The sequence below is a fragment of the Ochotona princeps genome, chromosome 7, assembly GCF_030435755.1.
Source record: "Ochotona princeps isolate mOchPri1 chromosome 7, mOchPri1.hap1, whole genome shotgun sequence".
NCBI lineage: Eukaryota > Metazoa > Chordata > Mammalia > Lagomorpha > Ochotonidae > Ochotona > Ochotona princeps.
Genome location: NC_080838.1, coordinates 67431126 through 67458936, shown reverse-complemented (window position 1 = coordinate 67458936; position 27811 = coordinate 67431126). Strand labels below are relative to the sequence as shown.

Here is a 27811-nt window from a genome sequence, read left to right as displayed (position 1 = left end):
GGGTCCTCTGTCCTTGTCAGTTGGCAAGTCATACAGGTACAAAGCAAACTGCAATTAACACAGGCTATCAATTCACTAATGAGTTCATAATGGAATCAATGAATAAATTTTAAGACAGAAGGTACACTGAATTAGGAGAGAGAAGTTGAATTTTGGTATCAGAAGAATATCAGTTCAGTGTTGTCTTCACATTTAAAATCTTTGTGTCTTGGGGAAAAAATGCAACTCCTCTTGAGCTTGCTGTGGGAAAACCACCTAACATGAAGTGGCCAAAAGAGCTTTTTCTCTTCACACACTGGGTCAACAGCAGTGACCCACAGCCTATTACATTGGAAATTACCTTCTCATTCCCACCCTACAATAAAGGATGACTTGTGGTTGAAAATGTGTTTTTATCAAAGCCACTGCATTTGAAGGATGCTTTTGAGACTCAACCTATGCAGTACCTTGGAGCCAATGTTAGATTCCTACATTCCCTGCCCTTCTCCATCCCCTTAGCTCAAAATGTCCTTGCCCTGCTTTTATGATTGCAAATCAATCTCTTAGTAAAATCAGCTCCCTGGAGTGAGCTCATTCCTCTTCCCTATACATCAAGTCTTGGTGTGTGGTCTTGCCTTGGGGGTTTCTTTTTTAGAAACCAGAACATGAGCTGAATACTTTGCCTCTCAACCCCTCAACCTCAATCTATAGGAAGCACTGGCTGTAACCCCTTGGGGAGCCCAGGAGTTAAGCAACAGCTGCTGGCTCCTTGCTCTGTGCTTTGCAATAAATGCTTTCTTCTTTCCTCCAACCCAGGACCAGCCGCTGACTTCATGCACATTGGCTGAGCAGGCCAGTTTTGGGGATTCTATAGCAATTCCTTCAAACAGCTTTGAATTTGTTCTATTCAACTTTCAGAAGTATGACTTTGTTTTCATGTAAATAAGGATTTTTGCGAACGAATGTGGTTACTCACAACAGTTCCAATCATTTCAGGTTCCTTCACTAGGAACAAACAAAAAAGAAGACACAGCAAGACTTCGTTACTCTATCTGCTATTGTGAAGAAATTTTAGAATTGGGTAAAAATCTGATCAAATTTTTAAAATAATTTTTGAAGGGTTACTTATTTATTGGAAAATTAGAGTAACAAACAGAAAAGTAGAAACAGAGAGAGAAATGTTCCACTCCCCAGATGGCTGCAAGAGCCAGAGTTGGTCAGTCCGAGGCTGGAAGCCAGGAGCTTCTTCTGGGGCCCCCACGTGGGTGCAGGAGCCCAAGGCCTCTGGTCATCCCCCAATGCTTTTCTCATGCCATGAGCAAGGGGATGGATGGAGAGTGGAACAGCTGGGATTCAAACCATTACCCACATGGGATGCTGGCATTACACGATGTAGCTTTACCCACTACTCCCAACTGCTGGCCCCAAAGCAGCCGTTTTGAAAAACATTTTTAACATGTTTTTATTTATGTACTTGAAAAAGATTTCAGGACAGTAGATGCAAATGGAAGAGTTCCTTCTCTTTTGCTGTTTGCTTTCATCAGCATCTTCATCGAAAGCTCATTAGAAACCCCAAGCAGAAAACAAATGATCCAAAGGAGGAACAAGCATCCAGCAACTGAAAGTTTGGTTACATGAATGGCAGTATCTCTCTACCACAAAACCCTGGGCGGTTCCAGTGGTTAGATGGAGCTGATGTCACAGCATGACAGTGTGTCTGCAATGCAGTGCTGTCAGGCAGCCCTGTGGACGAAAACTGAGAGATCCCACTTCTAGGATCACACTCCCTTCCCCTCCAGGCACTCAGATCCTTTCCTGCGATCCCTGAGCTAATATTTAATATCCCTGCTAGACCGTAGGCAAGAGGACTGCCGTGAGCCCTGGCACCCCTGCCAGGCCAGCGTCTGGCGCAGGAATGGGTACAGTCAGCAAATGAAGCAACGCTGACTGGAGAGGCAGTGCCTTGGTCCCGCAGGCTGAGCTTGTTCTGGGAGCTGATTCCTTTCTTTTTTTTTTTTTTTTAACTTATTTTATTTTGTTTTATCATTTAGTTCCATAGGCTCTGGGGTTGCCCGTGCCCTTCCCCAAGGTCTCTCCCCGCCCCCATTGATTTCCCCTCTAGTTTTTTTTTTTTAAAGATTTATTTATTTTTATTACAAAGTCAGATATACAGAGAGGAGAGACAGAGAGGAAGATCTTCCATCCGATGATCCACTCCCCAAGTGAGCCACAACGGCTAGTGCTGCGCCGATCCGAAGCCGGGAGCCAGGAACCTCCTCCAGGTCTCCCACGCGGGTGCAGGGTCCCAATGCATTGGGCCGTCCTCGACTGCTTTCCCAGGCCACAAGCAGGGAGCTGGATGGGAAGTGGAGCTGCTGGGACTAGAACCGGCGCCCATATGGGATCCCGGGGCGTTAAAGGCGAGGACTTTAGCCGCTAGGCCACGCCACCGGGCCCTCCCCTCTAGTTTTACAGTGGATGTCCTTCATGAAGAGTCACAAGTCCATCCTGCTGCTACTGAGGTGTTTCCCAATAATGCAGGCATGGACATTGTCAGAGAGCCCATCATCTTAATGTTTTAGGATGTTTTCAATTCTTTCACTGGGAGTCCATCTTTGGTCTGTATGCATAGAGACATACAGCACTTTGTCTCCATATCGGAACATATCAATCCCCACTACGCTTCCATTATATATCCCCTAAAATACAGAACCAGTGAGCACAATCTACAACATGCCGAAAATAATAACTCTTCATCAACATGAAGCTAACAAACATGGTACAAATATAAAAATGTATCACAACAGCGGTGAAAACAGGAATCAAAAACCTTCTTGTAGGAATAGGTGCTAATGCATAACCCTTGAGGGGCTGAAGGAATTGCAATTAAAAACTGGAACTTCATTGTTCATGATAGGTAGCAGAACAGTGTGAAATGGACATTTACAATCTCAAGTGTTCACTGATTCCTTTTCAAATCACTGCCAGGCTTATCTGCTTATCCATTTAGGCATGCATTCAGGAGCTTTCCCTCAAGCTCACAGGAATCCAGTGGAATTGCTTTTTTTTCATCATCTGTGATTGCTTTCCTACTCATTTGGATTCTCCAGGACTCAGCCTCTCGGGCAGCTTGGCAGCCCCTGCCTCCACTGTTCTGCCAAGGCATAAGCAGGGAGCTGGATGGAAAGTTGGGCAGCTTGGACTTGAACTGGTGCCCATATGGGATTCCAGCACTTGAAAGGGAGGATGAGCCAATCAAGCCATTATACCAGGCCCTGTCCAGGCTCTTAACTGTCCGTCACCACGCACTCCCACTCCTCTAGAAGCCACAAGTGGAAGGGGCCTTCTCCCAAGGAGTCAACTTGGTACAGATGTATTGTGCCCACCCTGGAGGCAGCTGGTTGATTCTGGAAGTCCTTGGGAAGAACCATGCATGCCAAAATCACTCTCCAAAATATTCACGGTTACTGAGACAGTAATCAACCTGACCATTCGGGAAGAGAGTCTTCCAACACTGCTGCCTGGTCTCCAGGGACAAAGGCAGAGGTGGAGCCCCGTGCATGCAAACCAGAAAGGAGGCTTCTGGGAGAGGCACTCCCCTCAACACCTTCACCAGGATCTTTTGTGGAAGCCTTGCTATTTTCCAGACAGCTCCTTTGTCTTGCAGAGAAACACACACACACCCAGAGAAAAAGCACCGACAAGGGAGAAGAATCAGGGGATTAAAAGGATTGTGAGGTGTGGTTGTCCGAAATCCGGCCTCAAGGGGTGTTGAATGATCCCTGGCTGTCATTCCAAGAAGCTTCTGGTTGACAAAGACTGTCTGGTATTCCCTTGCTGGTTCTTAGCCCCTCACCACAAGCCCTGGCAAACCCTGACTCTGTGGTCCACTATGCAAATGACCTGAGTCAGGCTGCTGGTGACTCACCAAGCACCACCGCTTTAAAGCAACTTGGAACTCCGGTGGTGGCGGATCCAGGGAGAACACCATGGCTCGCAGCCCCAGCTTCTCCTGCCGGCTCCTGGTCTGCTGGTTGGCGATCGCTGCGGCAGAAGGTAAGGACTTGGTCCTTTTTTCTGGGGGTTCACAAACTCCTCCATCACTTGGACAGGCAAAGCCAGCTCCAGGGTTACACCTGGGTGAGAGCTAGAAATCTGCCCCAGGCCTCCGTGAAGGCTGAATCTTACTACCCGAGGACCCTGGCGCAGTCTCAGCGCCGAGTCTGGGGTTGTGGGCATACTCAGCCCCTCCGAGCACTGGGATCTTCCTGCAGACAGTGGCAATATTAATAATATTCACTGTTGGGTGGCTGTGAGGACTAAGTGAGATTTTGCAGGAAAAAACTCTCCTCGCTAGCAAAAGCTTATAAATACTAGTTATTGCTCTGGAAGCCAACAGCTGTGACCTTGAACTCCAGCACTTTCCCATTCTGTGTTCTCGCAGGCAGTTGCACCTGGTCAGGGTTTAACCTCTGTCTGAGCATTGCCCTCAGGAGCCTCAGTCACAGAACAGGTGTCTCCGGGCTGCTGAGCACAGCACAGGTCTCTTTCCTCAGGGCTGTATTGTTGATTTCTTCATTGTTCCTGTTCTTTTCACTTCCTTCCTACCTAACTGCTAGGTGGCCTGAGTTTTTGAACTGCTTCACCCAAGAGTTTTGCAGGGGCTCAGCCAGGCCCTTGCAACTTCCTTGCTTGCAGCCCCTCCTGTCTCTCTTGCAGAGACAGGAGAACTGGCCGTGGAGCGCCCAGAGATCTCCTTATCCAGCATCCTCATAAACTCCAGCCATCAGGAAATAAGGAAGAAACACAGAGCATCAGAGAGAGAGAAGAAATCTTCCGTTCATTGGTTCACTGCTCAAGTAGCAGCAATGGTCAGGGCTAGGCTGGGTCAAAGCCAAGAGCCTGGAACTCCACTGGCGTCTTCCATACAGATTGTAGGGGCCCAAATACTTGGCCCATCTCCCACTGCCTTCCTAGGCATATTAGCAGGGAGCTGGATTAGAACTGGAGCTGTCCTTGGACTCCAACCTGTACTCCAATTTGGGATGCTGGCGTTGCAGGCATCTTGATGGGCTGTGTCACAAAGTCTGCTGTCCAGTTTATGAGAATGTGCAAACATGGGCCAGTGTTACCACCTTGTGCATTCTCTCTGTAACTGCATAGCACAAAATGAAACTTGAGGCTTGATCATTTTGAATTTAGTTAATTCTATTCCCATCATCACTTGAAATCCATGAAAGGCAGGTTCAGTCTGACCCAGCACTGCAGGTTCCTGCACACTGCTCACACTCAAGCACATGCTGGGCCTACGGTCAGGGTCAGGAGGTCCCTCCACACTCATCCCTCTCTGTGCAGCAGCTGCACTTGCGCCCCCTGCCTGCCCTCACCTTTGCATGCAATTCTGCTTCAAGTCTGTAGTCCTTTTTACATTGAAGCGTCTCCCTCTGACACCTCTGTGTTCTCAAGTGATTGCCATGTCACGCTTGGCACATGCTGCTTTCTGCTCTGTGGTGTGGATCCAAGTCAGTCTTTAGGAGTTGTACCTTCTCCGCCTCTGGCACAGTGCCAGCACAGCAGCCGTCTCATCGCTGTAATGATTGAACCGCACAGGAAGGGGCACACGGGACACTCTTTGAGATCCAGATGCTTTATTTTTCACGTTGGAGATCTACCCAAGACAGTCACTTCCTAAGTGTACAAAATGAGTGCCGTTGCAGTTACTACGAGTATGAGGATTTAAATGGATTTCCCCTCTGATTCAACTCTGAAGGCTGAGATATTTTCCAAGAGTGCAAGCATAAGGCATCAAGCATAGAGCTTACATTTCTTAAAATCAGTGAAACCAGCTGTTGTCTGCCCAAATAACCACAGACTACAGGTAATTATCAAAACAGACCTTCGCATCATTGCCCTTTTTTCTAAAAATACTGGTTGTTGGTATGCTGGGAATTTCATGTCTAGACTGTAATAAACCTACTTAAAACTAATATCCAAATTCCAGGCAATACTTCGGTTTGTTTTTAAATTATACTTTTTTAAAAAAATTATTCATTTATTTGAAAAGTAGAGTTACAGGAGAAAGAGTGGGAGAGAGAGAGATTGATTCCATTCATTGGTTTCATTCCCTAAATGGCCTCAACAACTGGGGTTGGACCAGGCCAAAGCCAGGAGTCTGAAACTCCATCTGGGTCTCTACATAGCTGGCAGGAACTCAAGCACTTGATTCTTCTTCTGCGGCTTCACCGGGAGTATTACCAGGGAGGTGGGTTGGAAATGGACTTGAACCAGCACTCATGTGAGACACAAGGTGTTTTCTCTGCCTCTTTCTTCTGTCTCTGTCTGTCTCCCTCCCTCTCCATCCCTCTTTCTCTCTACTCAGGGCCACTGATAATGTTGGCCAAAGCAGCTTTGGTAGAGTAGAAGAGGAAGAGTGATATTCTAATGGGTTGAACAGGTAGACAGAAAAGTGGAATTTGTCCCCATGCAGACTTCAAAGAGAAAGGTAGGAAGCAAAGACGTACCCACAGAGCATTTCCACTTTCTGCACGAGAAAGAGCTCACCAACCTGCTAAGAAAGGTGGCGAGAACTTCAATGAGAATACTTCTCATGAACAAAGGTGGCTGGCAGGGTGGCCGGGGATCTGAGGGCAAAACAAAGGTTTGGGTGGCCATGAGCACAGAGTAGAACAAGCCAAGCCAAGGACCTGCTGAGCAGTGTTGACACTAAATGGCAACCCCTCAGTACCCACATGTGGGCCAAACTGTGTAAAATGTGAGTTTCCCAAACCAACCCCTGTGGCTTCCCAATTTTTTTTGTAAAGATATTTGTATGATTTATTTATTTTTATTTGAAAGGTAGATTTACAGAGAGAAGCAGAAGTGGGGAAAGAGGTATCTTCCACCCACTGGTTCACTCCATAAATGATCGCAAGAGCCATAACTGGACCAGTATGAAACCAGAAGCAGAGAGCTTCCTCTGGGTCTCCCATATGGGTGCAGGAACCCAAGGACCCAGGCCAGCCTCTGCTGCTTTCACTGGAGCATTAACAGGGAGCTAGATTGGAAGTGGAACAGCTGGTACTGGAACCAGCACCCAATGGAATGATAGCACTGTGGGCAGAGACTTAACATTACCATACCACGGCGTTGGTCCTGTGGCTTCCTAAATTTAAGACCGGAGTGCTAGACCAGCAGTGAGCCGACAATCCCCTTTTGTCTGGTTTGCCAGAGGCATGTGTTTTTAGTAAGATTGGGGCCAGCTTCTACCTTGACCTTGAACTCTCAGAAAGTCCCCTAAAGAAAGCTCTTGATACTACTGGGTAGCCCAGAGCCTGGGAGAAAAGCGGGCTGGCTCTCACATGCAGCAGTTGGGGCATATCCAAAGGGCAAGGCTCCCTCTCCTGTAGGACACTTGGCTTCAGGTCCCTTGGCCATGCTGGACACATGCAGGACTTGCCTGTGCCCCAGCTCCCACCAGGCGCTGTTTGATCCACAGCCCCTGGAAAGGGCGGCTTTGCACACCTTCTGCTATGGGGCTGATGAGACTGCTGCAGGGCGTTCGCTCACAGGCTGAGAATTAGGTCGGAGTCACAGTTAGTGCACCAAGGAAGTAGAAGGCGCTGGTCGCAACCCACGGAGGCCGATGTTGGCCTGTTCGATGAGAAAGCAGAGAAACTAGCCCACACATCTAAGAAGCAAGTTGTGTAAGATCCTCTGAGACAACAAGGTGAGAGACCAGGTGGCAGTGGAGTGTGGACAGGAGTAGACTCTCTTCTTGACCTTCCAGGGCGGGTCCTCTGAGGGCTGCCTATACTAAGGTTCTTGGAGAAAACTCCAATAAATGTTTCTTTTTTTAAAGACTCATTTGAATGATTGTCTATGCTTTGAATATAATACTAACCCCATCCTCACTCAGACTCCAGGCTGTTGGGATCCCCGGATTGTCCCTCAGTGCTCTCAACCTCCTATGCAAGGTTTATTTTGCCACTGTTCACACCTGGCAGCCTCACACAGGCCCTCATGGTAAGCTGCTAGGGAATGGAGGAACAATTTTTCTACAGAGCTTACTTTTTCACGGCCAGTGTAGTGGATGATACAGCCTTAACACTTGGATTTGCTCTGCGTTTCTTCTCCAAAACTAACAGCAAGCCTGGTCCCCATCACTCTGCTTCCCTGCCACCCAAGGCCACCCCCTCCCCTCTCTCAGGTGCGACGAGGCTCAACTGTCAAAGGAATGGCCTCCGGGGCACTTTCACTTGTGAGCACTACTTTCATCCACTAGCTTTTATTTAGTTGAAAGTTGTCATTGTGGCATAAACTCCACAAAATCTCAAAGACGCAGCTTGGTCATATTTTACAATATTTAATATCAGCATGTATGCCCATGTGTAACCAATGTGTGTATGTATGAGATCTTAAGAGAGTTCACAGAACAGCTAGGCATGACTTCAATTTTTTTTTCCCTAAACTTATCTTTCGATTTCATTTTTCACAAGTGTTTTGAAGTACTCTCTTATAGGTATATGAATGTAATGTATGTGTGTGTACATATGTGTGTATGTACATTTGTGTACTTGTCTCTATGTGCTCTTCCAAAAGCTCTTAAGGGGCAGGCATTTGACCTAGGGGTTATGATGCCAGTGAGGATGCCAACATCCCATATCAAAGTGCCTGATATCCTAGTCTCCACTCAGCTCTCAATTCAAGTGGGCTGGGAGGGGAGAGGCTTGTTCTAGCAGCGACTCCCGCTACCCGCCTGGAAGAGACCTGGGCTGAGTTCCTGGCTCCCGGCTTCCGCCAGCCCAGCCTGAGTTGTTGCAGGCATGTGGTGAATGAACCAGCAGATGAGAGTTCTGTACCCGAATTTCTGCCTCTCAAACACTTATGAAAACAAATTCAAGTTTAAAAAAATTCATGGAAAAAAAAACTATGCATGGATTTCAAAATTTTGGGTGGCAAAATAAACTATCTTTGAGTTCCATTTTACACCAACTTCCTGAAGCACTTTCATAGCACTTTACTTATGTTGCCACCACTCATATCAAAGATACAGAACATTTCTCAAGAGTTCCTTGGTTACTCTTTCCTCAAAATAACAACTCCCGCAATCCTAAACTGAACATTATTGCAATTTTTAATGTCTTAAAAACAAAAGATTTGAAAGGCAAAGATACAGAGACAGAGGGACAAAGAGAGAAAGAAATCTTCTGTCCCCTGGTTCACTCCTATAAAGGGTAGGGCAAGGCCAAAGCCAGGGCACTGGAACTTCACCCAGGTCTCCCATGTGAAAGTTGAGGGCCCGGGCCCAGCGGCATGACCTAGCGGCTAAAGTCCTCGCCTTGAACGTGCCGGGATCCCATATGGGTGCCGGTTCTAATCCTGGCAGCTCCACTTCCATCCCTGCTTGTGGCCTGGGAAAGCAGCTGAGGACGGCCCAAAGCCTTGGGACCCTGCACCCGCGTGGGAGACCCAGAAGTTCCCGGCTCCTGGCTTCAGATCGGCGCAGTACCGGTCGTTGCAGTCACTTGGGGAGTGAATCATCGGACAGAAGATCTTCCTGTCTATCTTTCCTCCTCTCTGTAAATCTGACTTTGTAATAAAAATAAGTCTTAAAAAAAAAACGAAAGTCGAGGGTCCATGTTCTTGGGCCATCATCTGCTGCTTTCCTCAAGTGCATTAGTAGGGAGCTGGACTGGAAATGGAGTAGTCAGACTTGAACAGGGAGGGGTTCCTATGGAAAGCAGGTACTACAGGCAGTAACTTAAACGGCTGAGCCACACCACCAGCCCCTTTACTACAGGTTATTTTGCTTGTTCTTGAACTTCATATAAAGGGAGTTCTATGGTTTATGGGCTCTTATGGAGTGTGAACTCTTAGTGTCATATCCCTCCTGCTGCTGTTTGAGGGTCAGGAATGCTCCCTTCGTGTTATTGGGCTCTGCTTCAGGGCATAAATACACAGCTTGTGTCTCCATTTTCCCATGCAAGGACGCTGGGTTGCTTCTGGATTCAGGTTATTGTGAACAAGGTGGCCACAGGCACCATGGGGCTAGCCTTTTGACAAACACCCTAACTTCCCTGGGGTAAGCTCCTAGGACTAGAAATCCCAGGACATTGGGTGTGTTCGCCTTCCACTTTACTGTACCTTGACGGGTTTTCCATGTGGGCTTTGAGGCTTCCCTATGGCTCCCTTCCCATCATTCTCCCCTGCCACCTTCTTTCTGACTTTGGTTACCTGGTGTCTGTTTCTTGATTTGCATTTTTTTCCCTACAGGAAAAGAGGTGGTTATCCATCCTGGAAGCCCAGAAAATAACGTGAACCCCACAGACTGCCAGATCTTCCCTCTCACCCCTGCACCCAGCACCAGGGCCCCAGTCACAGGGGCATGGCGCACCCCACGGACGCCCAGGTGTCCCTTCCATAACGTCCCACTAAGAAGGCCCAGAGTCCACCTCACACTCCCTAACAGGCCCTTCTTCCCTCCCAAGTGCAATCACCATTTTCTCTTCCGGCCATTTTATGGGCCACATGGCCGCCTTCCTCTGAACTATTTTCCCATAAGGAAGCTTTCTAGTGACAGCTCATCCGAAGAAAGCGGAGAGGAAAGAGAAGCTGACACTCGCTGAAGCCGAAGCAGCCAGTGCCTTGGGGAAGGCGAGAAGACTTCTACCTTCTCTTCCCAGGCAAGGATGAAAATCCAGTGTCCTGATCACCATGGATCGGAAACCCTTCTCACAGTCAGCAATGAAGAAGTTAGATTCATGTTTGCAAAACAGGACATGATTGTTACCCCCAAATTTTTATGGTCCAAGGATATTTATGTGAATAAAATCTTAAAATCATTCCTGCCCATACTGAGATGCCTGCAGCACCAACCTCCTCTTCCAAATTGGGATGAGGAGGCTCCTTAAATAAATGGAGCCTGGAGCCAGATGCAGACACGAGACTGTCAGCCTTTCTTTGGCTTACAGAGCTGTACATCTACAAAATGAACTTAAACAGAAATTGCAAAAACTAAGGCCTAAAAAAAGTCGGGGGGGGGGGGACAGTCCAACCTTGGACAGTAAGTTAAAGATAGAAATTACCTAAACTCTACTTTGATTTTAACTGTGTTCTAAATGGTCTTTCATGCTAACTTGTTTAAGCAGCTGGTACAGATGACGGAAGATGCTCACTGTTCCTGTCATTCAGATACCATGTAAAAAATGCTCAACTTCCCCTCAGGCTGTCCCATGGTTCACAGCACGAATGCCTGATCAAAACATTACCAGGATGCGTTCGCCCCTCTGCATCTCTACAGGCATGCAGTCATTTGACTATGACAACCTTGCAGTTTTGGGGTAGAGTGGGAAAAGAAAGGAAAGAAAAAGCTCATACATTGCAATCAGAGATTGGCAGTCTGGCCCCTCCCCCTGCCACCTCCTACTTGCGCCACTCACCTTGCCTGGGACAATACAATTTTGGTTTGTATTTGTGCCCAGTGGCTTACACCTGTGCTGCTACAAAGTGGGGCAGAAGTTCCTGCTGCTACTGCTGCTATAAAGAAGAAAAAGACATGACACATAGACATGAGAATGCTGGGACGGATGGGGGGCTGGGAAAAGGGGAGAAAGACGTAAGAAAACCACACCGAAGATGATCACGCCATGCTTCCTAGTTACGTTAAATGTTTTAAAATATATATTTCCCTCATTCACTTGAGAGCAAATATTCATTTTAAGAAGATAGTCACTTCAGTTTTATACGCTGAAAATTAAAAACCATAGGTTATCTTTTTGAAGCTGCACTTTGGGGACAGGCATGCAGGGCTCCACGTCCACTCCTGGTTTCTGCCAGCGGGCTTCTATCTGGGAGGAAGCAGACAATGGTTCCGATAGCTGGATCCCTGAACACCGGTGTGGGAGACCCAGATGGAGTTCCAGGCCTCTGGTTTCTGTTCTGTCTAGCCCAGGTTGTGGTGGGCAACTGGGGCATGACCTGGGGAATCGAACATCTATCACTCCGCTTTCCAAATAAAGGTTTCTAACAACAAAAAGCATTTTATTCTGAAATAAAATTTTTCCACTGTCTTTTTTGGTAAGTGGGAAGATCTGAAGAAAGTTTGCTTTGGCAAACTTGTAGGGAAAGTTTGCGTTTGAATCTCACCTCCCTTCTAACATTCACCCTTTTATTCTGATAAGTTCATGGCTCACCCTGATACTCACAGTGTCCTCACAGCATCCTCTCTTTAAAGGCAACCCGGCTTTGACTAGGCTTTCTCACTCTCCAAACAGCAGAAACTTCGTAGTGCAAAACTTAACAGTTCTGCCATCTTGTTCCTGAAGGCCCTGCAAGACAACTGTAAGTATCAGGTAAATTAACCCAAGTGAATGATGCTCAGCAGCTTCAATGCCTGGTCGCTGCAGCTATTTGTGCATCATGGGAAGGCCTTTTTCAAAAGTTACTCCAGGCACACCTGCCTCACAGCCCACCACCAGCCCGCATTAGCACCTAGACAAGCAGCAGTCCCACACCTGCCATTATAGCATGTGCCTTTGTTATGTAAGAAAAACTATTTTGTATCATTATTCTTTTAGATCAATTCATTTGCTTTCTCAACATAGTGATGCACAGTGATCCCCAGCAGGCTTGTTGAGTTAGGCATACAGTTTCAGGAACTTCACCTGAGTTCCTCATAACACAGCTGCTTTTGAAGTAGTGAGAATTTATCAAAAGTGTATGGTAACTAACAAATCTTTTATTATGAGGCAAGAATAACCCACACAAATGTACAGTCATAATTATGTGCCAAACATACTACCTAAATCACCAAATTCAAACAGGGACATTGTGAAAACTGGTATCTTCAAAAACATGGTGAAGCACATTCAAGCTGCAGCTTGGAATGTCCACATCACACGTCAGAGTGCTGCATGGAATCCCAGCTGCTCCGCTTCTGATCCACAATCCTGCTAATGCCCCTGGGACACAACAAATGATGACTCCAGTTCGAGTTCCTGCTGCCCATATGGGAGCCTGCCTGGCTCCTGGCTTCCATATGGCTTTTGTCTGCCTGTTGCAGGCATCTGGAGAGTCAGCCACAGATGGAAGACATCTCTCTCTCTCTCTCTCTCTCTCTCTCTCTCTCTCTCTGCCTTTCAAATAACTACAAATCTTTTTTTTAAAACTGTATGAAGAACAAAAGTTAAGGATGAAAAGCGACATGATAATTAAATGCAATATGTGACTTTTTGTTCACTGTCTTACTTTTCTCAGGACTTGAAACAACATCTGCACATAAGTAGGGATTCAATAAATACTTGGTAAAACAGTGAACTTTTAAACCTCCTGATACTCAACCCTATTTGCTCCCAAATCAATTCACTATTTTTACAAGAATCTCACATAATTTTTTTTAAGAAAAGAAAGAACCATGAAGAACCAGAATAAAAGAACCATTGAAAGGAGAGAGCCAAAGCACCCATATTCCTCTCAAATAAAACAACTGAGCCCCGAGTGCATGCTCTTAACCTCCCTCTGGCATTCTGAAACCAACCATTCTGCTTCACTAAATTTGTCTCTCAACAGTTTGTTGAAAAATGCTTTGGAATGGTAAACAGAACCACAGACTACTCTAAATCAGTTGTCTACATAATTTTGGAATTTTTTAGACTTCTGTTAGAGGCATCTATGGCTTAAAGACAAGAAAAGAAAAACCCTTCAAGTCCAACCTTCTTTGTAAAATTCCTTTTCTAAGACCAGGTCAAGGCACAAATTCTCCTGGTGATGCTAATTATTTGAGGTAGCTCTTGACATTGTTAACTCTTCCAACAGACCTGGAGAAACTGAATTTCCACAGTTTAAACAAAATTTATCTACTTGCTGGCTTATGTTTTAAATATACATTTTATTACACATTCTACACTTGTTATGCACTCTAAGTTCTTTGATAATATTCTTCACAATTTCCTCCACTTGTTGCCAGATGCCCACTCTCACTCAGGCTGGGTGGATTTCACACAGAGCAAATAAACACTTCTTCAAAAGATGTTTAAGGAGCCTAATGCAATAGCCTAGTGTCTAAAGACCTCACCTTGTATGCACCAGGATCCCATATGGGTGCTGGTTCTAATCACAGCAGCCCTGCTTTGGAACCAGCCCCCTGCTTGTGGCCTGGGAAAGTAATTGAGGACAGCCCAAAGCCTTGGGAACCTGCACCCATGTAGGAGACCCAGAACAGGCTCCTGGCTCCTGGCTTTGGATCGGCTGAGCTCTGGCCACTGTGGACAGTTGTGCAGCGAATCAGTGGGTGGAAGATCTTCCTCTCTGTCTCTCCTCTCCATGTATCTGCCCTTTCAATAAAAATAAATAAATCTTAAAAAAAAAGATGTTTCAGATCGCTTCTTGGTAGCACAAATATGAAACAAGACCCCTTCCCTACACCTTATACAATAACCAACTCACAATGGATCAAGGATCTAAGTCTGGGCACAAGGCTTTGGCTCAACGGCTAAATCCTCACCTTGCCAATGCTGGGATCCCATATGCGAGGCAATCAATACAATGGGAGAAAATATGTTCAAACTATGCATCTGAAAAAGGGTTAATTTGTGTGCTTGCTTTGGCAGCACATTTACTAATTAAGAGATTAATCCAGGATCTATGAAGAGCTCAAGAAATTCAACAGCTAGAAAACAATCCACCAGGCTCGGTGCAGTAGCCTAGCAGCTTAAGTCCTTGCTTTGTATGTGCCAGATTCCCATATGGGCACTGCTTCTAATCCCAGCGGCCCTGCTTTCCATCCAGCTCCCTGCGTGTGGCCTGGGAGAGCAGCTGAGGATGACCCAAAGTCTTGGGATCCTGCAGCCGCGTGGAAGACCTGGAAGAGGCTCCAGGCTACTGGCTTCAGATCAGCGCAGTTCTGGCCACTGAGGCCGCTTGGGGAGTGAAGCATCCGAAGGAAGATCTTCCTCTCTGTCTCTCCTCCTCTCTGTATATCTACTTTCCAATAAAAATAAATAAATCTTTAAAAAATTTTAAAAAGAAAAGGATGGAAGAAAAGTATGCTTCTGATTAATTCCCAACATGTTCAGAGCCCTCATTAAATTGGCATTCTTGGAAATTATCTTGCTTGGTCTTCCTGGCATTTTGTGCCTTTAACCACCAGCCCATGTTTTATTCTGTGAGGCAATCTTATCTATACAATTTCCAACTTCCTTTTCTTCGACTCAGGATGCCAAGTCCACAGCTCCTGCCTACACCCAGCCTCTCACTTGCCTCGCTCACTCCAGTCACTCGCTTGCTGATCTCTGAGTCGCACAAGGGGCACTCTGACAAAGACTGTGAAGAAGTCCCCTCTCCCAATCTGCTTATGTCATAAACTCCAGGAACCTGGATCACTAGAGTGCTTAACTAGCAATGACCATTAGGGACTGCCATGCCCCTGCTGGGACCGTGCAGTGGCTGGTCATGCTCAGGTTAGAGTAAGCACTCCTTAACACCATGCCCTGAAAAACTTAGACTACTGAGTGGATGCATGACAGAAAAGGAACAGATAAAATACCCGCTGGGTAAAATTCATGGCTGATTTTAGCTTTCCCTTTTCTGGGGATGGACATGGCTTACAGAGAGTGGGGCTTGACTGCGACCTCACGGATCATGGCTGCGCAGTACAGGCAGTCCTGGGCCACCCCAGCACTTGCTCTTTCCTAAGCTTCTTAGTAATCCCTGCCCGTTCAAACACCATGACTTTGCCTTCAAGCCTCTGCTTCGGAGGCAGAAGTGCTTATCTTGCATTGGCTTATTTTCTCCCAAGATCCAAAAGAAGAAAAGGGACCGAGTCACCTTACAAAACACATGTGTAAAGAAAAATACATTCTTCTGGTTGGGTCATATTTTCCAAAACAAGGCAATTTTTCATATATGATATTCATAATATATTTAGACTATATAAATACAGAATAAATAAAAAATGGCACAACAGCATAGCAGCCGGGTCCTCGCCTTGAACGTGCTGGGATCCCATGTGGGCGCCGGTTCTAATCCCAGCAGCCCTGCTTCTCATCCAGCTCCCTGCTTGTGGCCTGGGAAAGCAGTCAAGGACGGCCCAAAGCCTTGGGACTCTGCACCCGCGTGGGAGACCTGGAAGAGTTCCTGGCTCCTGGCTTTGGCTCAGCTCACTTGGGGAGTGAATCATCAGATGGATGATCTTCCTCTCTGTCTCTCCTCTTCTGTGTATATCTGCCTTTCCAATAAAAATAAGTAAATCTTTAAAATAAAAGAAAATAGAAATAGCAAATATATTTTAAAGATTTATTTATACAAATGTATTTTTACATCAAAAATTCTGAAAACTATGAATAGTTTTTTTATAATACACATTAATATTATTCATATTACCTGAATCTGGTATTTGCTTTTTTTAGGGTTAAGAAAAACATTCACAGAGGAAAATCCAAATAAATATTTATTCTAAAATATTCTTTATCTTTTTAAAGACCATTTATATCTTATTCATGTAAGAAGGAACTCAAATGAACAATAAAATATATAAACCATAAGAAAATGTTGCTTCAGTAGAACTCAAAAAGAGGAAACTAAACCATGATAAATTTTACCCATCAGACTGATCAAAATGAAATTGTTCATAGTATGTGAGAAATTAGACTTTCTTATATATTTGTTGGAATACTGAAGATGTGCAGAACACTAAAAATGATTTGGCAGAAACAAGCATTCCTCCTGCAGCTTCCAAATGTCCATCTCGGTTTGTTTTTTTCTCAGATTTATTTATTTTTGTTGGAAAGTCACAAATACAGAGAGGAGGAGAGACACAGAGAAAGATCTTTCATCTGATGATTCACTCCCCAAGTGGCTGCAATGGCCAGAGTTGAGCTGATCTGAAGCCAGCAGCCAGGAGCTCCTCCAGGTCTCCCATGTGGGTGCAGGGTCCCAAGGCTTTGGCCCATCCTCAACTGCTTTCCCAGGCCACAAGCAGGGAGCTGGATGGGAAGTGGGGCTGCTGGAGTACAAACCAGCACCCATATGGGACCTGATGGAAGCCACTAGGCTACCATTCCAGGCCCTCCAACTGTCCATCTTTGCGAAGACAACTTCCCCAATATCCACCATGTCTCCACTGCCTTGTAGGTATCATGTGTTGCCACAGGCTGTTGCCATCAGTCTAAACCAATCAGTATACCCCACCTTCCCTTTGCTCTGTTCATATAGGTAAACCAACTTAACAGAGGACCAAGGCCTGAGCTGGGAAGCAATTGGTTCAGAGAAAAATATGTCAGCCAGGCTCAACAGAGGTGATGATTTGGTTGGCTGGAAAACTCTTCTCATCTTCGTCTAGAAGTGAATGAGGAAGCATATAACCCTGGCAGCCTGAACTCCCAATGCTTTTATTTTAAAAATGAATTCTAAGCAATCAAGTAATTCTAAATAATTCTAAGTATTTCAGCATTTACTTACTAAGTGAAATTTTATAATTCTGTTATCTTTCATGTAAACTATGAACAACATTTCTACTTTCTTAGAGTTACCAGTGCCATGTAGAAAGCACTGAGCTAGACAGAGTAGAACAGAACAAGATAAACAGGGTGTGTTTATGCTAACTAGTGATATGCTGCTTTCATTTCCATTTCCTTTTTTAATATTAATTCATTGTAACTGATAGAACATTTCCCAACACTATAGTGGGAACTTTTTTATATCCAATGATGACCTTGAATGCCAAAGAGTGAACAAAGGAAGTAAATAAGATTGTGCAACAGGAGGAAATTACTTATCACTGAAACCAAAGGGGGATAACATTTGCAGATGTCTTTCTCAAGAGAATTTCTCAGTATTTAACATGTTCAACATCGGAGACGCACAAGTACTTCTAAACGCAAAAATCTAAATAAGTTACCTACAAGAGATGAGGTCAACATTTGTGGTAACATACTTCTCAGGAGGGCATGTTAAGAAATAGGCAAGCTGTACATTAATTATATTTCAAGTTATTTCATGCCTAACGCTATCAAGAGAAAAAAATAAGACCCTTTAGAAAGCAATGTGAGAACAGAACTTTTAATTCACATAGCAGAGTGTTAGGGTCTGTTTCTAATGTCAAAACACTTAATACCAAACAACAAGGAAAAAGCCACTTGGTCTTCTTCATTAAGTCTAGCCTGCAGCTTAGCATAGGTGTCTGTCTCTACGGCTACATGGAGGAGGGCGTGCAAAACAAATGAGTCACATTTTTCCAGCTCAGTCTGACTTACCGCTTGGAACACATCCAGCCTGATTTTCTAGCACAATCTAGATACAGGACCAAAAGTGTGAGCCACATAAGAAAACATATCTCCATGCCCCCATTTCAACGGGACACGATATAATCTATCTAAGCAAAGGATTCTCAACCAAGGGAATCCTGTTCTAGGCCTGTGTCTGTGGTATATCTACAAGGCAGTCTCTACCAGACCGGTAGCTGATGCCCACGCTGCTGGTGTCACTAGCTCTACAGGAAAATTAACTTACCCTTGTATCAAAGTTTCTTCCCACAGGAAAAAAAAAATTAACAGATCATTTCAAGCTTGTTTGCTTGTTCAACATCATACAGCAGTACCTATATTATTTATAATTGCTAATGAAGTAAATCTAAATTAAAGCCATCTATGGGGCATAGTAAGATCATATTTATTAATTTAAGTCATATATTATTTACACATTGCAAGGCCACTACAATACACACGTATTTTATTAGCATGTGACTAAGCCATACCCATGTATAGAGAATCTAAATAACCTTATGATGAAAACAAGATGACACTGGTTCAATAACTATGGTCCCAATTTTCAAAATCTTTTTCTAGCAATACTTTCAAGGTTCTAATCAGATATAATTTTCAACTCTCAGAGTTAATATAGTAAATAATCTCCCGTTCCTTAATTCCAAAGTTCCCCAGTCATTTTAATAAGCATAACATACCAAAACGGTAGAAATTAGACAGTAACTGATCCTAGATCCTCAGGCATTGAGCCAGAATTTTCACCTGATATTTACAGAAAAATAGTACTGAAATGAGCTGGAGTGCCACATGGCTTTAAGTATTACCTGCTTTCCATGCTGGAGAGTTTACTGGAAATATTTTTCAAAGTAAAAATAATAGTATTTAATAAGAAGCATATTGATGCCAGTATTTTATTTTCTCCATCATATTAGCCATAATAATCTAGTCAAACACCTGGTTAGAAGTTGAGTTTTTAAATCAAGACTAATTTTTAATTTAAACACCACCCACAGACTTGGACATCGGAACTCCTTATTTTACATCCTATGTTTTGAAAGTCAAATGTCTAAAGTCACATTTTCAACATTAGGCTCCTAAGGGAAATAGAACAGTTTTAGTTAGATTCCTGGGCAACGTTATAGTCAATAGCCTTTGGAAAAAAAGATACAATTCACGATTAACTGGTTACGGCAAAAAATGCACACAAATTCTGGTTTCCTTAACTGTTTTCTAAAATGACAAATGCAGAGCATACCTGAAAACCCAGAAATCAAGAACCTGGGGGGCAAACTGCTTTAAGCCCTACCTAAAAAACTGTAGATCCATGCATTAGGAAAGATGTTTGGACAGTAGATAAATGATTCTGCACCTTGGTGAAAAGTTTCTGGGAAGGCCTAAGTGTTTAAGGCAACAAACTGTAAGACAGGAACTCCTTTGCATTCTACTGGTGGATATGAGTGGGCTCCAAAGGACACTCAACTTCCCAGAGCCTCCTTGGCTGGCTGGCTGAGGCCCAGAGAACAGCAGCCCACTCTGATCAGCAGCCCACCCTGCTTCGCTTCTCCTGTGCTGTGCATGCACTTCCAGAGAGAAGGATGGTACTCAACTCCAAGATGTAACTGCAAACTTCTCTTTTTCCTCTCCTGTTGCAGTTATGTTCCTTCTCACCAGACCAGCGCCAGGATCTTACAATACAAAGGACCTCTGATACCAGATTTCTACTACATCATTACAAAGAAAAAGTTTCTCTGCCAGATTTGCATTACAGCGGTTCTTAGGTCAGTAGAGAGGCCAGAGTTCCATAACACACTGATCACACAGCAGCAGTAATCACAGAACCCAAAGATACCCATCTTCCCACGGGAGCCAGTTACAGTCCAAGTCAGCTAAAATCAAGTCACATTTTTAAAGTACGTTTCTGGAGTTAAATTAGGGTAAAACAAACATTCTCTCTTTACTGGTCCTAGTTTTATCATCACCCCGCTCCCCATCGGACCCACTCCCACACAAAGGCTCACATTCACACAGACAACACAGGGTGCAATTCAGGACCTTTTGTAAGGTCTCTCTCCTCCTTGGCTCACTCAGTTTCATAACTTTAGATACACAACTTACTAGCAGCAAACACACATTTGTGTGACAAGAAGCACATCACCCTTCTTTCACTAGGTCCATCTTGGAACAGTGGGGAGGAGCATTTGTTCAGTCTTCCTTGGAAAGTTTGCAAGTAACTGTGGTCCCCTCTTCTGCGAAGTCTTTCTTACAGAACACAAGCAGCTCAGAAGCAGCCACCCAAAGCACTCATCTCTCCTCCCAGGATACAAGTAGTCTAGTTGCAGGAGGATGCCATCCTCAGTGCCAGGGCAGCATCTGAAAGGACAGAAGGAAATACTGCCAAGTAGTTTGCACACACTCCATCTCTAACTCTCACATGTTTTCTCACATTGATCATTTTGATAGTTTTGGAAGGTACTGTGGAGTCTAAGAAAACCTCAGGTAATATGTAACAACCCAAGATTTTAAAGATAATCTTTAGAATAATTAAACCCTATCTCCTTTTATGCCAACAATGACTATTTTTGACAAAAGAGATGCAAAACTGGTAGTGCCTGAAGTGTATGAAGTTTGTATAACATAGTTGTTCATGGTTCACTTTAACTCTACTGAATGCATTCCAAAGATTTCTCCCCTATGATTTTGTGGGGCCTGTACAATGAGGGGTTAAATTTCAGTTCGATCACTGCATAGTAAGTTTACCTTTGATGTCACAAATATGAAAACTGCTTTGTGAGGGTAGTGCTGTGGCACATCAGGTTAAGCTGCTGTTGGGATGCCCACACCCCATACTGGAGTGCCTAGTTCAAGTCTCAGCTACTTTGGGAGCTTGTGATCCAGCTTTCTGCTAATGTACCTGGGAGGTGGTGGGTGCCAATGAAAGCATGTGGATTCCTGCCACAAACAGGCACCAGTTCGAGTCCCAGATGTTTTACCTCCCAACCAGCTTTCTGCTAACAGCCTGAGAAAAGCAGCAGAAGCCTGCCTGAGTGTCTGGACCCCTGCACCCACATGAAAAGTCCCTGACTCCTGGCTCAGCACTGGCTGCTGCAACCATGTGGGGAGGGAACCAGTGGATAAAAAATCTTTCTTGGTCTGTCTCTCTGTCCATCTGTCTGTTGGTCTCTCTGCTTCTCTCATGACTCTGCCTTTCAAGTAAATAAGTAAGTAAATGAATGGATGGATGCTATCTTTAAAAACAAGGCAATCATTTGGTATAGCAATGACTGATTTCTCTTTATTGGGAAAAGATTGCCAAGTAATCAATCTATCTTACTTTATAAGCTCATAGGCAACTGACTGATACAGGAGACAAGCATGCATCCTTCTTGAACACACACCCCCCTAGGTTCACATTACTATAACCAATAAGGTACAGAGTATTCATGCAAGAAGGGTAAGCTGTATGAACAGATGCTACCTGCAGGGTTCTAAGAACTTTTCGCTATCAGGAGTTCTTATGGAAAGAATCACCAAGGAAATGTTTCAAGGAAAAAATACAGTCCACAGGACACAAAACCCATCCAGTGAGGGGCGCTCAGCTGTGAGTATGAGAAGTGAGACCTACCCAGACCAGAACCTCAGTGCTGGTGCTCCGTCCATGGCAAGTCAGCCTCTGAGCCCTCTGACAGGGGAGACCCCGACACCTGCAAGTCAGCAATAGGTTCTTAGTAACTGCTAAAGCATCACTCCTCAAAAAGCCCAACTCTGATGATTCAAATACCAGATACTCATAGTTATTCGTAGCACAAGTTCCTTATGTTAAGCCCGGCACCACAGCACATTAGGTTACGCCTCTGTGGTACTGGGATCCCACATGGGCACCAGCTTGAGCCCCAGACGCTCAGCTTCAGATCTAGCTCCCTGCTAATGTGCCTGGGAAAGCAGCAGAAGATGGCTCGAATCCTTGGGCCTCTGCACCCACATGGGAGATCCAGAAGAAGCACGAGGCGCCTGGCTTTGGAGCAGCCCAGCTCTGGTTAGTGGTTATAGTAATTTGGAGAGTGAACCAGTAGATTCAAGATCTCTGTCTCTTCCCCCACATCCCTCACTCCATCCCTTCCCTACCTCTCCTCCCCATCTCTCTCTCTCTCTCTCTCTCTCTCTCTCTCTCTCTCTCTCTATATATATATATATATATATATATATATACCTTTCAAATACAATCCTTTTCTCCTTGTCTTTCATTCTGTCTCTGAAAATCTACCTTTCAAATAGCAATAAGTAAATCTTTTTTAAAAAGACATTCCTGAGCTGTTATGACTTTTAAAGTCCATCTTGTTGATGTCTTAGATGTTCAAAACTCTAGAAGTTACCAGAATGTGAAATTTTATCACCATCACATCTTATATAGAGCTAATCAGGTAGTAGACATTGACTTGTTTAAGGTCACAAAGTAAATACTCAAAAAGATCTGAGTTTTCTTTGGATTGTCCTAACTACTGAAAAGTTACATAGGCAATAAAAAGTGAAAAAAATAAAACATGCTGGAACCATCTTATGAAGACTTCAAAGTAGTTATAATTATGCTACTGAAGTAAAGAAAGATGGACTTGAATGAAACAACAAGAATTTTTAACAGAGAGACAAAGGAGGCTAATACTGTGGCACAGCACATTAAGCCACCAGTTGTTACACTGACATCTCATATCAGAGTGTTGGTTTAAGTATTGGCCGCTCTACTTCTGATCCAGCTTCCTGCTAACGTGGGAAGACGGTGGATGATGGCTCAAGCATTGGGCCCCTTGTACCTAAGGACAAGGATGAATTTCCTGGCTCCTGATTTTTGCCTGGTTATGTTAAGAATTTGAGAAGCAAATGGAAGATTTATCTCTCCCTCTTTATCTCAAATAACTGAGTATTTTCACAATGGTTTTCACAATGGCAGTATCTTCCACGGGCAGCAGCTTGAGACACCTGCTCCTCTTCTGGCTGGGCTCCCGGCTAATGCCCCTGGAAAGACAGCAGCAGATGATCCAAGTCCCCGTGGGAGACTGAGACAAAGCTCCCGGCTCCCAGCTTTGGCCAGAATTCAATCCACTCTCCTACACTGGTAGCGGGCTCAGCTGCTTCAGCATCACCACCGTCTCCCCGAGTCTCCATTAAAAGAAAGACGAAATTGGAAAATCAGAGCCAGGGCATTCCAGCAAGGGAGGCAGCTATCTCTATGGATGGCTCAACAACTATGCCAAACAGCTACGCTAGCTTCAGGTAAAACAGATTTCAAAGTATACAGCATGTTAGAGAAATCTTTTCTGAGATTAAAGAGATAGTATATCTGAAAGACAAAACTATTACAAGTGTACTGGTGCCTAATAGAGACTTATGATGAATGAAAAAAAAAAAAACAGACAAATAAAAAGGGAAAACAGACAATTCTACAGCTATAGTAAGAACGTTTTAACAGCACTGTTCCAGGAACTGACAGCCGTAAGCAACAGGGGGGGAAAAAAAAACATTACAGGAACAGAAGATCCGAACAGTCCTATCAATCACCCTGTCGAACCTCACATTAACAGACCCGCTCATCCAACAAATAAATATTATTCCTATTTTCTCCTTGATTGTACTTTAAATACAGCTGGAAACTGAACAAGTGAATTGAAGTAACAAATGCAGAACCTGTTTACAAATACAGAAAGATGGGAACAGCAAATAAAAATAACCAAGAAATGTGAAGGCAGCCAAAGCTTTTATTCAACTGTACGAACCTAGATGGTTCCATCAGCTCTGTAAAAACACAACACCTCTAAGATCAACATGAAGTCTAACCATAAAAATGCACAAGGAACCTAGTGGGATTCTGCAGCACTCAAGTGTGGAGTCTGTGACAGTAACAAATTTTTACACAAGGAACTTTGCTTTGTTTCCATTAAAATGTTGCCTCAGAAGCTGACAACAAGAAACAGGGAAAAACAAAAGCAGCTGCAAAGACTTTGCCTGGCACCTCTAGGTCACCGCCTCTCATTGGCCATCCTCAACAGTAAGAACAGCCTCGTTTGTAGAGAGCTCTGTGGGATGATGGCAGAGTAACCGTGGAAAAGGAATCCACATGGGCAAGCAGGCAACATGCGCACGCAGGGAGATGCTTTCCTAAGAAGAAGGAGAATTAAGTCTCAAAACAGAGTTGCCCAGACTGCAGAGTCAGGAGGAACGTTCAACAATCCACACTCGACCTTCATGGCAAGCAGTGGCTGACTCGGCAATTTAAAAGTTTTCCAGCCTTCTAAGCGAACAATGAGTTAAACACACGTGTTCTAAAGAGTTCAAAGAAAGTTAGGAAAAAGCGAGCTATGGAATAGCAAATGTGTAAAATGGGAAAAATGTCAAAAAGGTAATTCATTTTAAAACCATAAATAGTTACAATTTCACTCTCTGAAAATTAGGTTCTGGTTCCAGGGTAAATGCAGTGAAATATGACAAGCTATCAGGAAACACACACTACGTCACATACACAGAGAGGTTGCACACACAAACACATATATGTTGCATTGCAAAGATGGATTACTTATGTTGGTGAATTTTTTTTTTAAAGATTTACTTATTTTTATTGGAAAGGCGGATATACAGAGAGGAGAGACAGAGAGGAAGATCTTCCACCCAATGATTCACTCCCCAAGTGATTGCAACGGCTGGAGCTGAGCCAATCCGAAGCCAGGAGCCTCTTCCGGGTCTCCCACGTGGGTGCAGGGTCCCAAGGCTTTGGACTATTCTCGACTGCTTTCCCAGGCCACAAGCAGGGAGCTGGATGGAAAGTGGAGCTGCTGGGACTAGAACCGGCACCCAAATGGGATCCTGGCGCGTGCAAGGCAAGGACCTTAACCATTGTGCCATCACGCCAGGCCCCTGTTGGTGAATGTTTACGTAAATATATATGCAGTAATGTACAAAGTTCAAGGGACGATAAAACAAATCTGACCGAGCAGTTTTATAGATCTCACAAAAAAACCAAACAAAAAACAAAAGCCCCCCAAAAACAGGACTGTTTTTTGAAGCCTGAGGAAGACTCAAGTGCTGTCCAATCTATAAAGAGCTGTACCTGGCGCACTGCAGTGCTGGGGGTGTGCAGGTCAATAGCAGCCAGAGAAGGAATCCGAGTTTCTGGAAGGATTTTGTTCTCCTTTCTTACTAGCCTAGAATGTCGAGCTAGATACAAATAGCCAGTTGGGGGGGGGGGGTGTTGGAGGGGCAGAAAAATAGATATTATGTTAGTTTTCATATTCTACATTTCTCTCAGTATGTACTTATTTTGCCTATTAGTTAAATACAGAACGTTACTATGAATTTTTACTTATTTTATATTGCTAGTTCAATTGCCATACATCTTAACTAATGTCAACCAAACGGCCGAAAAAAGTAACATCACAAACATACCTATGCCTTCCAAGGCCCTCAGTTCAGGGAGATGACTATAGTTCAGTTCAGGCAGACGCACATCTGTCTTGGAGTACTCCCCTCTCTTCTTATTTGCCTGAAGGAGATTCTTTTCACTAGAGACCTAACACGAGAAAGGCAAACATGAAAACAGCAGCTTTAAGGTAACTAGGCTCTCCCTCTTTTGTTTGTACCCCAAATTGTGTGTAACTGAATTGGCTAGAACAATAACTTAAACAACAACAAGAAAAAACAACTTGGAAGGAGCTCAGTGACATAGAAAACAATTTTATTCAATGAATGTGTTAAAATTGCTAACAAGTCAGTAGCTTTTGGGTGGGTGGGTATGAGTTTGGCCCAATCCAGCGTCAGTTCACAGAAGCGCTGATGGCTGCAGGACAGGGGTCCACACTCTGCTCCGCGAGGCCACGCAGGCCAGGCCACACGACACCTGCAGGGTTTGCAGCCAGCAGGTGCAGCCGTCTGCCCCATCGTGTGCCACTTCTCTCCATGGACAGTCTCTCCTCTCCTCCTAACTTTGTTTTACTTTCTCAGTAAAAAATCTTGTTCACTGTTTTTTATATCTGTCCCTGTTGAGTCAGCACTCATACCAACTTCCTAGGAATATGTGTTGATAAGTTAAAAAAAACTTCAATTATTCTCATAATTTTTTAGTGTGATTAGGTATGGAAAATAAAGTCAGAAAAATAAAATGACAAACAGCAGAAGCATTTTAACTATGCACCTTGATGAACTCTGCTACTCTTTTTGAGACTCACAGAAACCCTGTTCTCCATATTTTTTCTTAAAACACACACACACACATTTTGTTTCTTTTTGTTGGAAAGGCAGAATTACAGAAAGAGAGAAAAAGAGAAAAAAATGAATCTCCGATCTGCTGGCTCAGTTCCCAAATGACCACAAAAGACTGCACTGAGCCAATCTGAAGCCGGGAGCCAGGAGCTTCTTCTGGGTCTCCCATGTGTGCAGGGCCCTAGGACTTGAGCCATCCTCTGCTGCCATAAGCAAGAAGTTGGATCAGAAGAAGAGCAGCCAGGACTTCAACCAACTCCCAAATGTGATGTCCACAGCATAAATGGAAGCTTATCCCACTATGCCACAGTACTGGACTCATCTCCACAATTTCAAAAATAAGTGATACATAGATTATGTGATTTACTAAAAAACAATTCACATGGATATGAACTCATACATACATATCTATAATGAGATGCTCAAAGCAAATACACATGTAATGACAACATTAATTAATTTGGGTTTTCTGATGCACAAAGTTTGTTGTTTAATAAATCATGCTATTCTGCAAAAAATCTTCAAAAGTCCTATATAGCAGATTGTTGAGTCTCTTCCTTTAGCTTTTTGCCTTATCTTTTCATTATTATTTTTTTTTTTAAAAGAAACATATTCATCCTACTGGTTTGAAGGTACAGTGACTCCATCGGTTGGTTTATTCTCCAAATTCTGCCAAAGCTGGGGCTGGGCCAGCCTGAAGCCAGGACCCTGGAACTCCATCTGGCCTCCCCTGGGAGGCAGGGGCTCAAGCACCTGGGCTATCTTTCGCTGCTTTCCCGGGCGCATTTTCAAGGAGCTGGATGAGAAGCAGAGCGACTGAAACTCAACCCAGTGCTCTGATGTAGCACGGGTTGCCAACACTGCAAGCAGAGGCTTAACCTGATGTGCCACAATGCCAGCTCCTGCCTACTTTGCAATAGAACATGTAGTCAAGTTCTGGATTCAAAACAGCTATACAATTAAATAATTAGTTTACAAAAGAGCTCTGCAAGCAAAATTTAAATAAACTCAAGCTACCAGACTTGATCCATATGAAGCACATAACACACGTTTAGAATACAATGTTTGTTGGCATCTCAGAATGAAGGCATGAAGCACGGGAGGCGGGTGTGGATCTGCGGCAAAGCAGATGAAGAAGGCTCATCTTGGCCTGCTTTACTTTCCATTAAGGAATGACTGCAGTGGATAACGTCTTCTTCACTCCCTCTCAATTACTTCTTCCAAAGAATAAACAGAAATAATCATCAGCCAGCCACAGCTGATTACATAATGCCTGAAAGCAGATCGGCATCACTTCCAACAAAACATTACTGAGCCAGTTCCCCCGAAAGAAC

General features: G+C 44.2%; 2 protein-coding genes across 4 annotated transcripts in view; one reads left to right on the top strand and one right to left on the bottom strand.

Annotated features, from left to right (window-relative positions):
- The first annotated feature begins 3968 nt into the window (after positions 1-3968).
- ODAPH (odontogenesis associated phosphoprotein) lies at positions 3969-10610 on the top strand. The gene is made up of 2 exons (XM_058666647.1): positions 3969-4119; positions 10252-10610. The coding sequence occupies exons 1-2, from the start codon at positions 3969-3971 to the stop codon at positions 10602-10604; spliced, it is 504 nt and encodes a 167-aa protein (XP_058522630.1). The 3' UTR covers positions 10605-10610.
- Positions 10611-20464: 9854 nt separating this feature from the next.
- Positions 20465-27811, bottom strand: part of CDKL2 (cyclin dependent kinase like 2) — a 35337-nt gene continuing 27990 nt past the window's right edge. For 2 of the 3 annotated variants that reach the window (XM_058667206.1, XM_058667207.1), the window contains exons 11-14: positions 25665-25788; positions 25330-25436; positions 21859-21937; positions 20468-20606 (exon numbers count right to left, since the gene is read on the bottom strand). In XM_058667206.1, the coding sequence (XP_058523189.1) occupies positions 21872-21937; positions 25330-25436; positions 25665-25788 (297 nt within the window). In that variant the 3' untranslated portion in view covers positions 20468-20606; positions 21859-21871. Of the gene's footprint in view, positions 20607-21858; positions 21938-25329; positions 25437-25664; positions 25789-27811 lie in introns of all 3 variants that reach the window. The other variant, XM_058667208.1, reaches the window with a different exon arrangement.

Excerpts from the sequence above, each read along its gene's own strand:
- ODAPH (XM_058666647.1), top strand. The coding sequence starts at position 3,969 with ATGGCTCGCAGCCCCAGCTTCTCCTGCCGGCTCCTGGTCTGCTGGTTG. Across the intron at positions 4,120-10,251 it reads AGCTCCAGGGTTACACCTGG|GAAAAGAGGTGGTTATCCAT; the intron begins GTGAGAGCTAGA and ends TTTTCCCTACAG.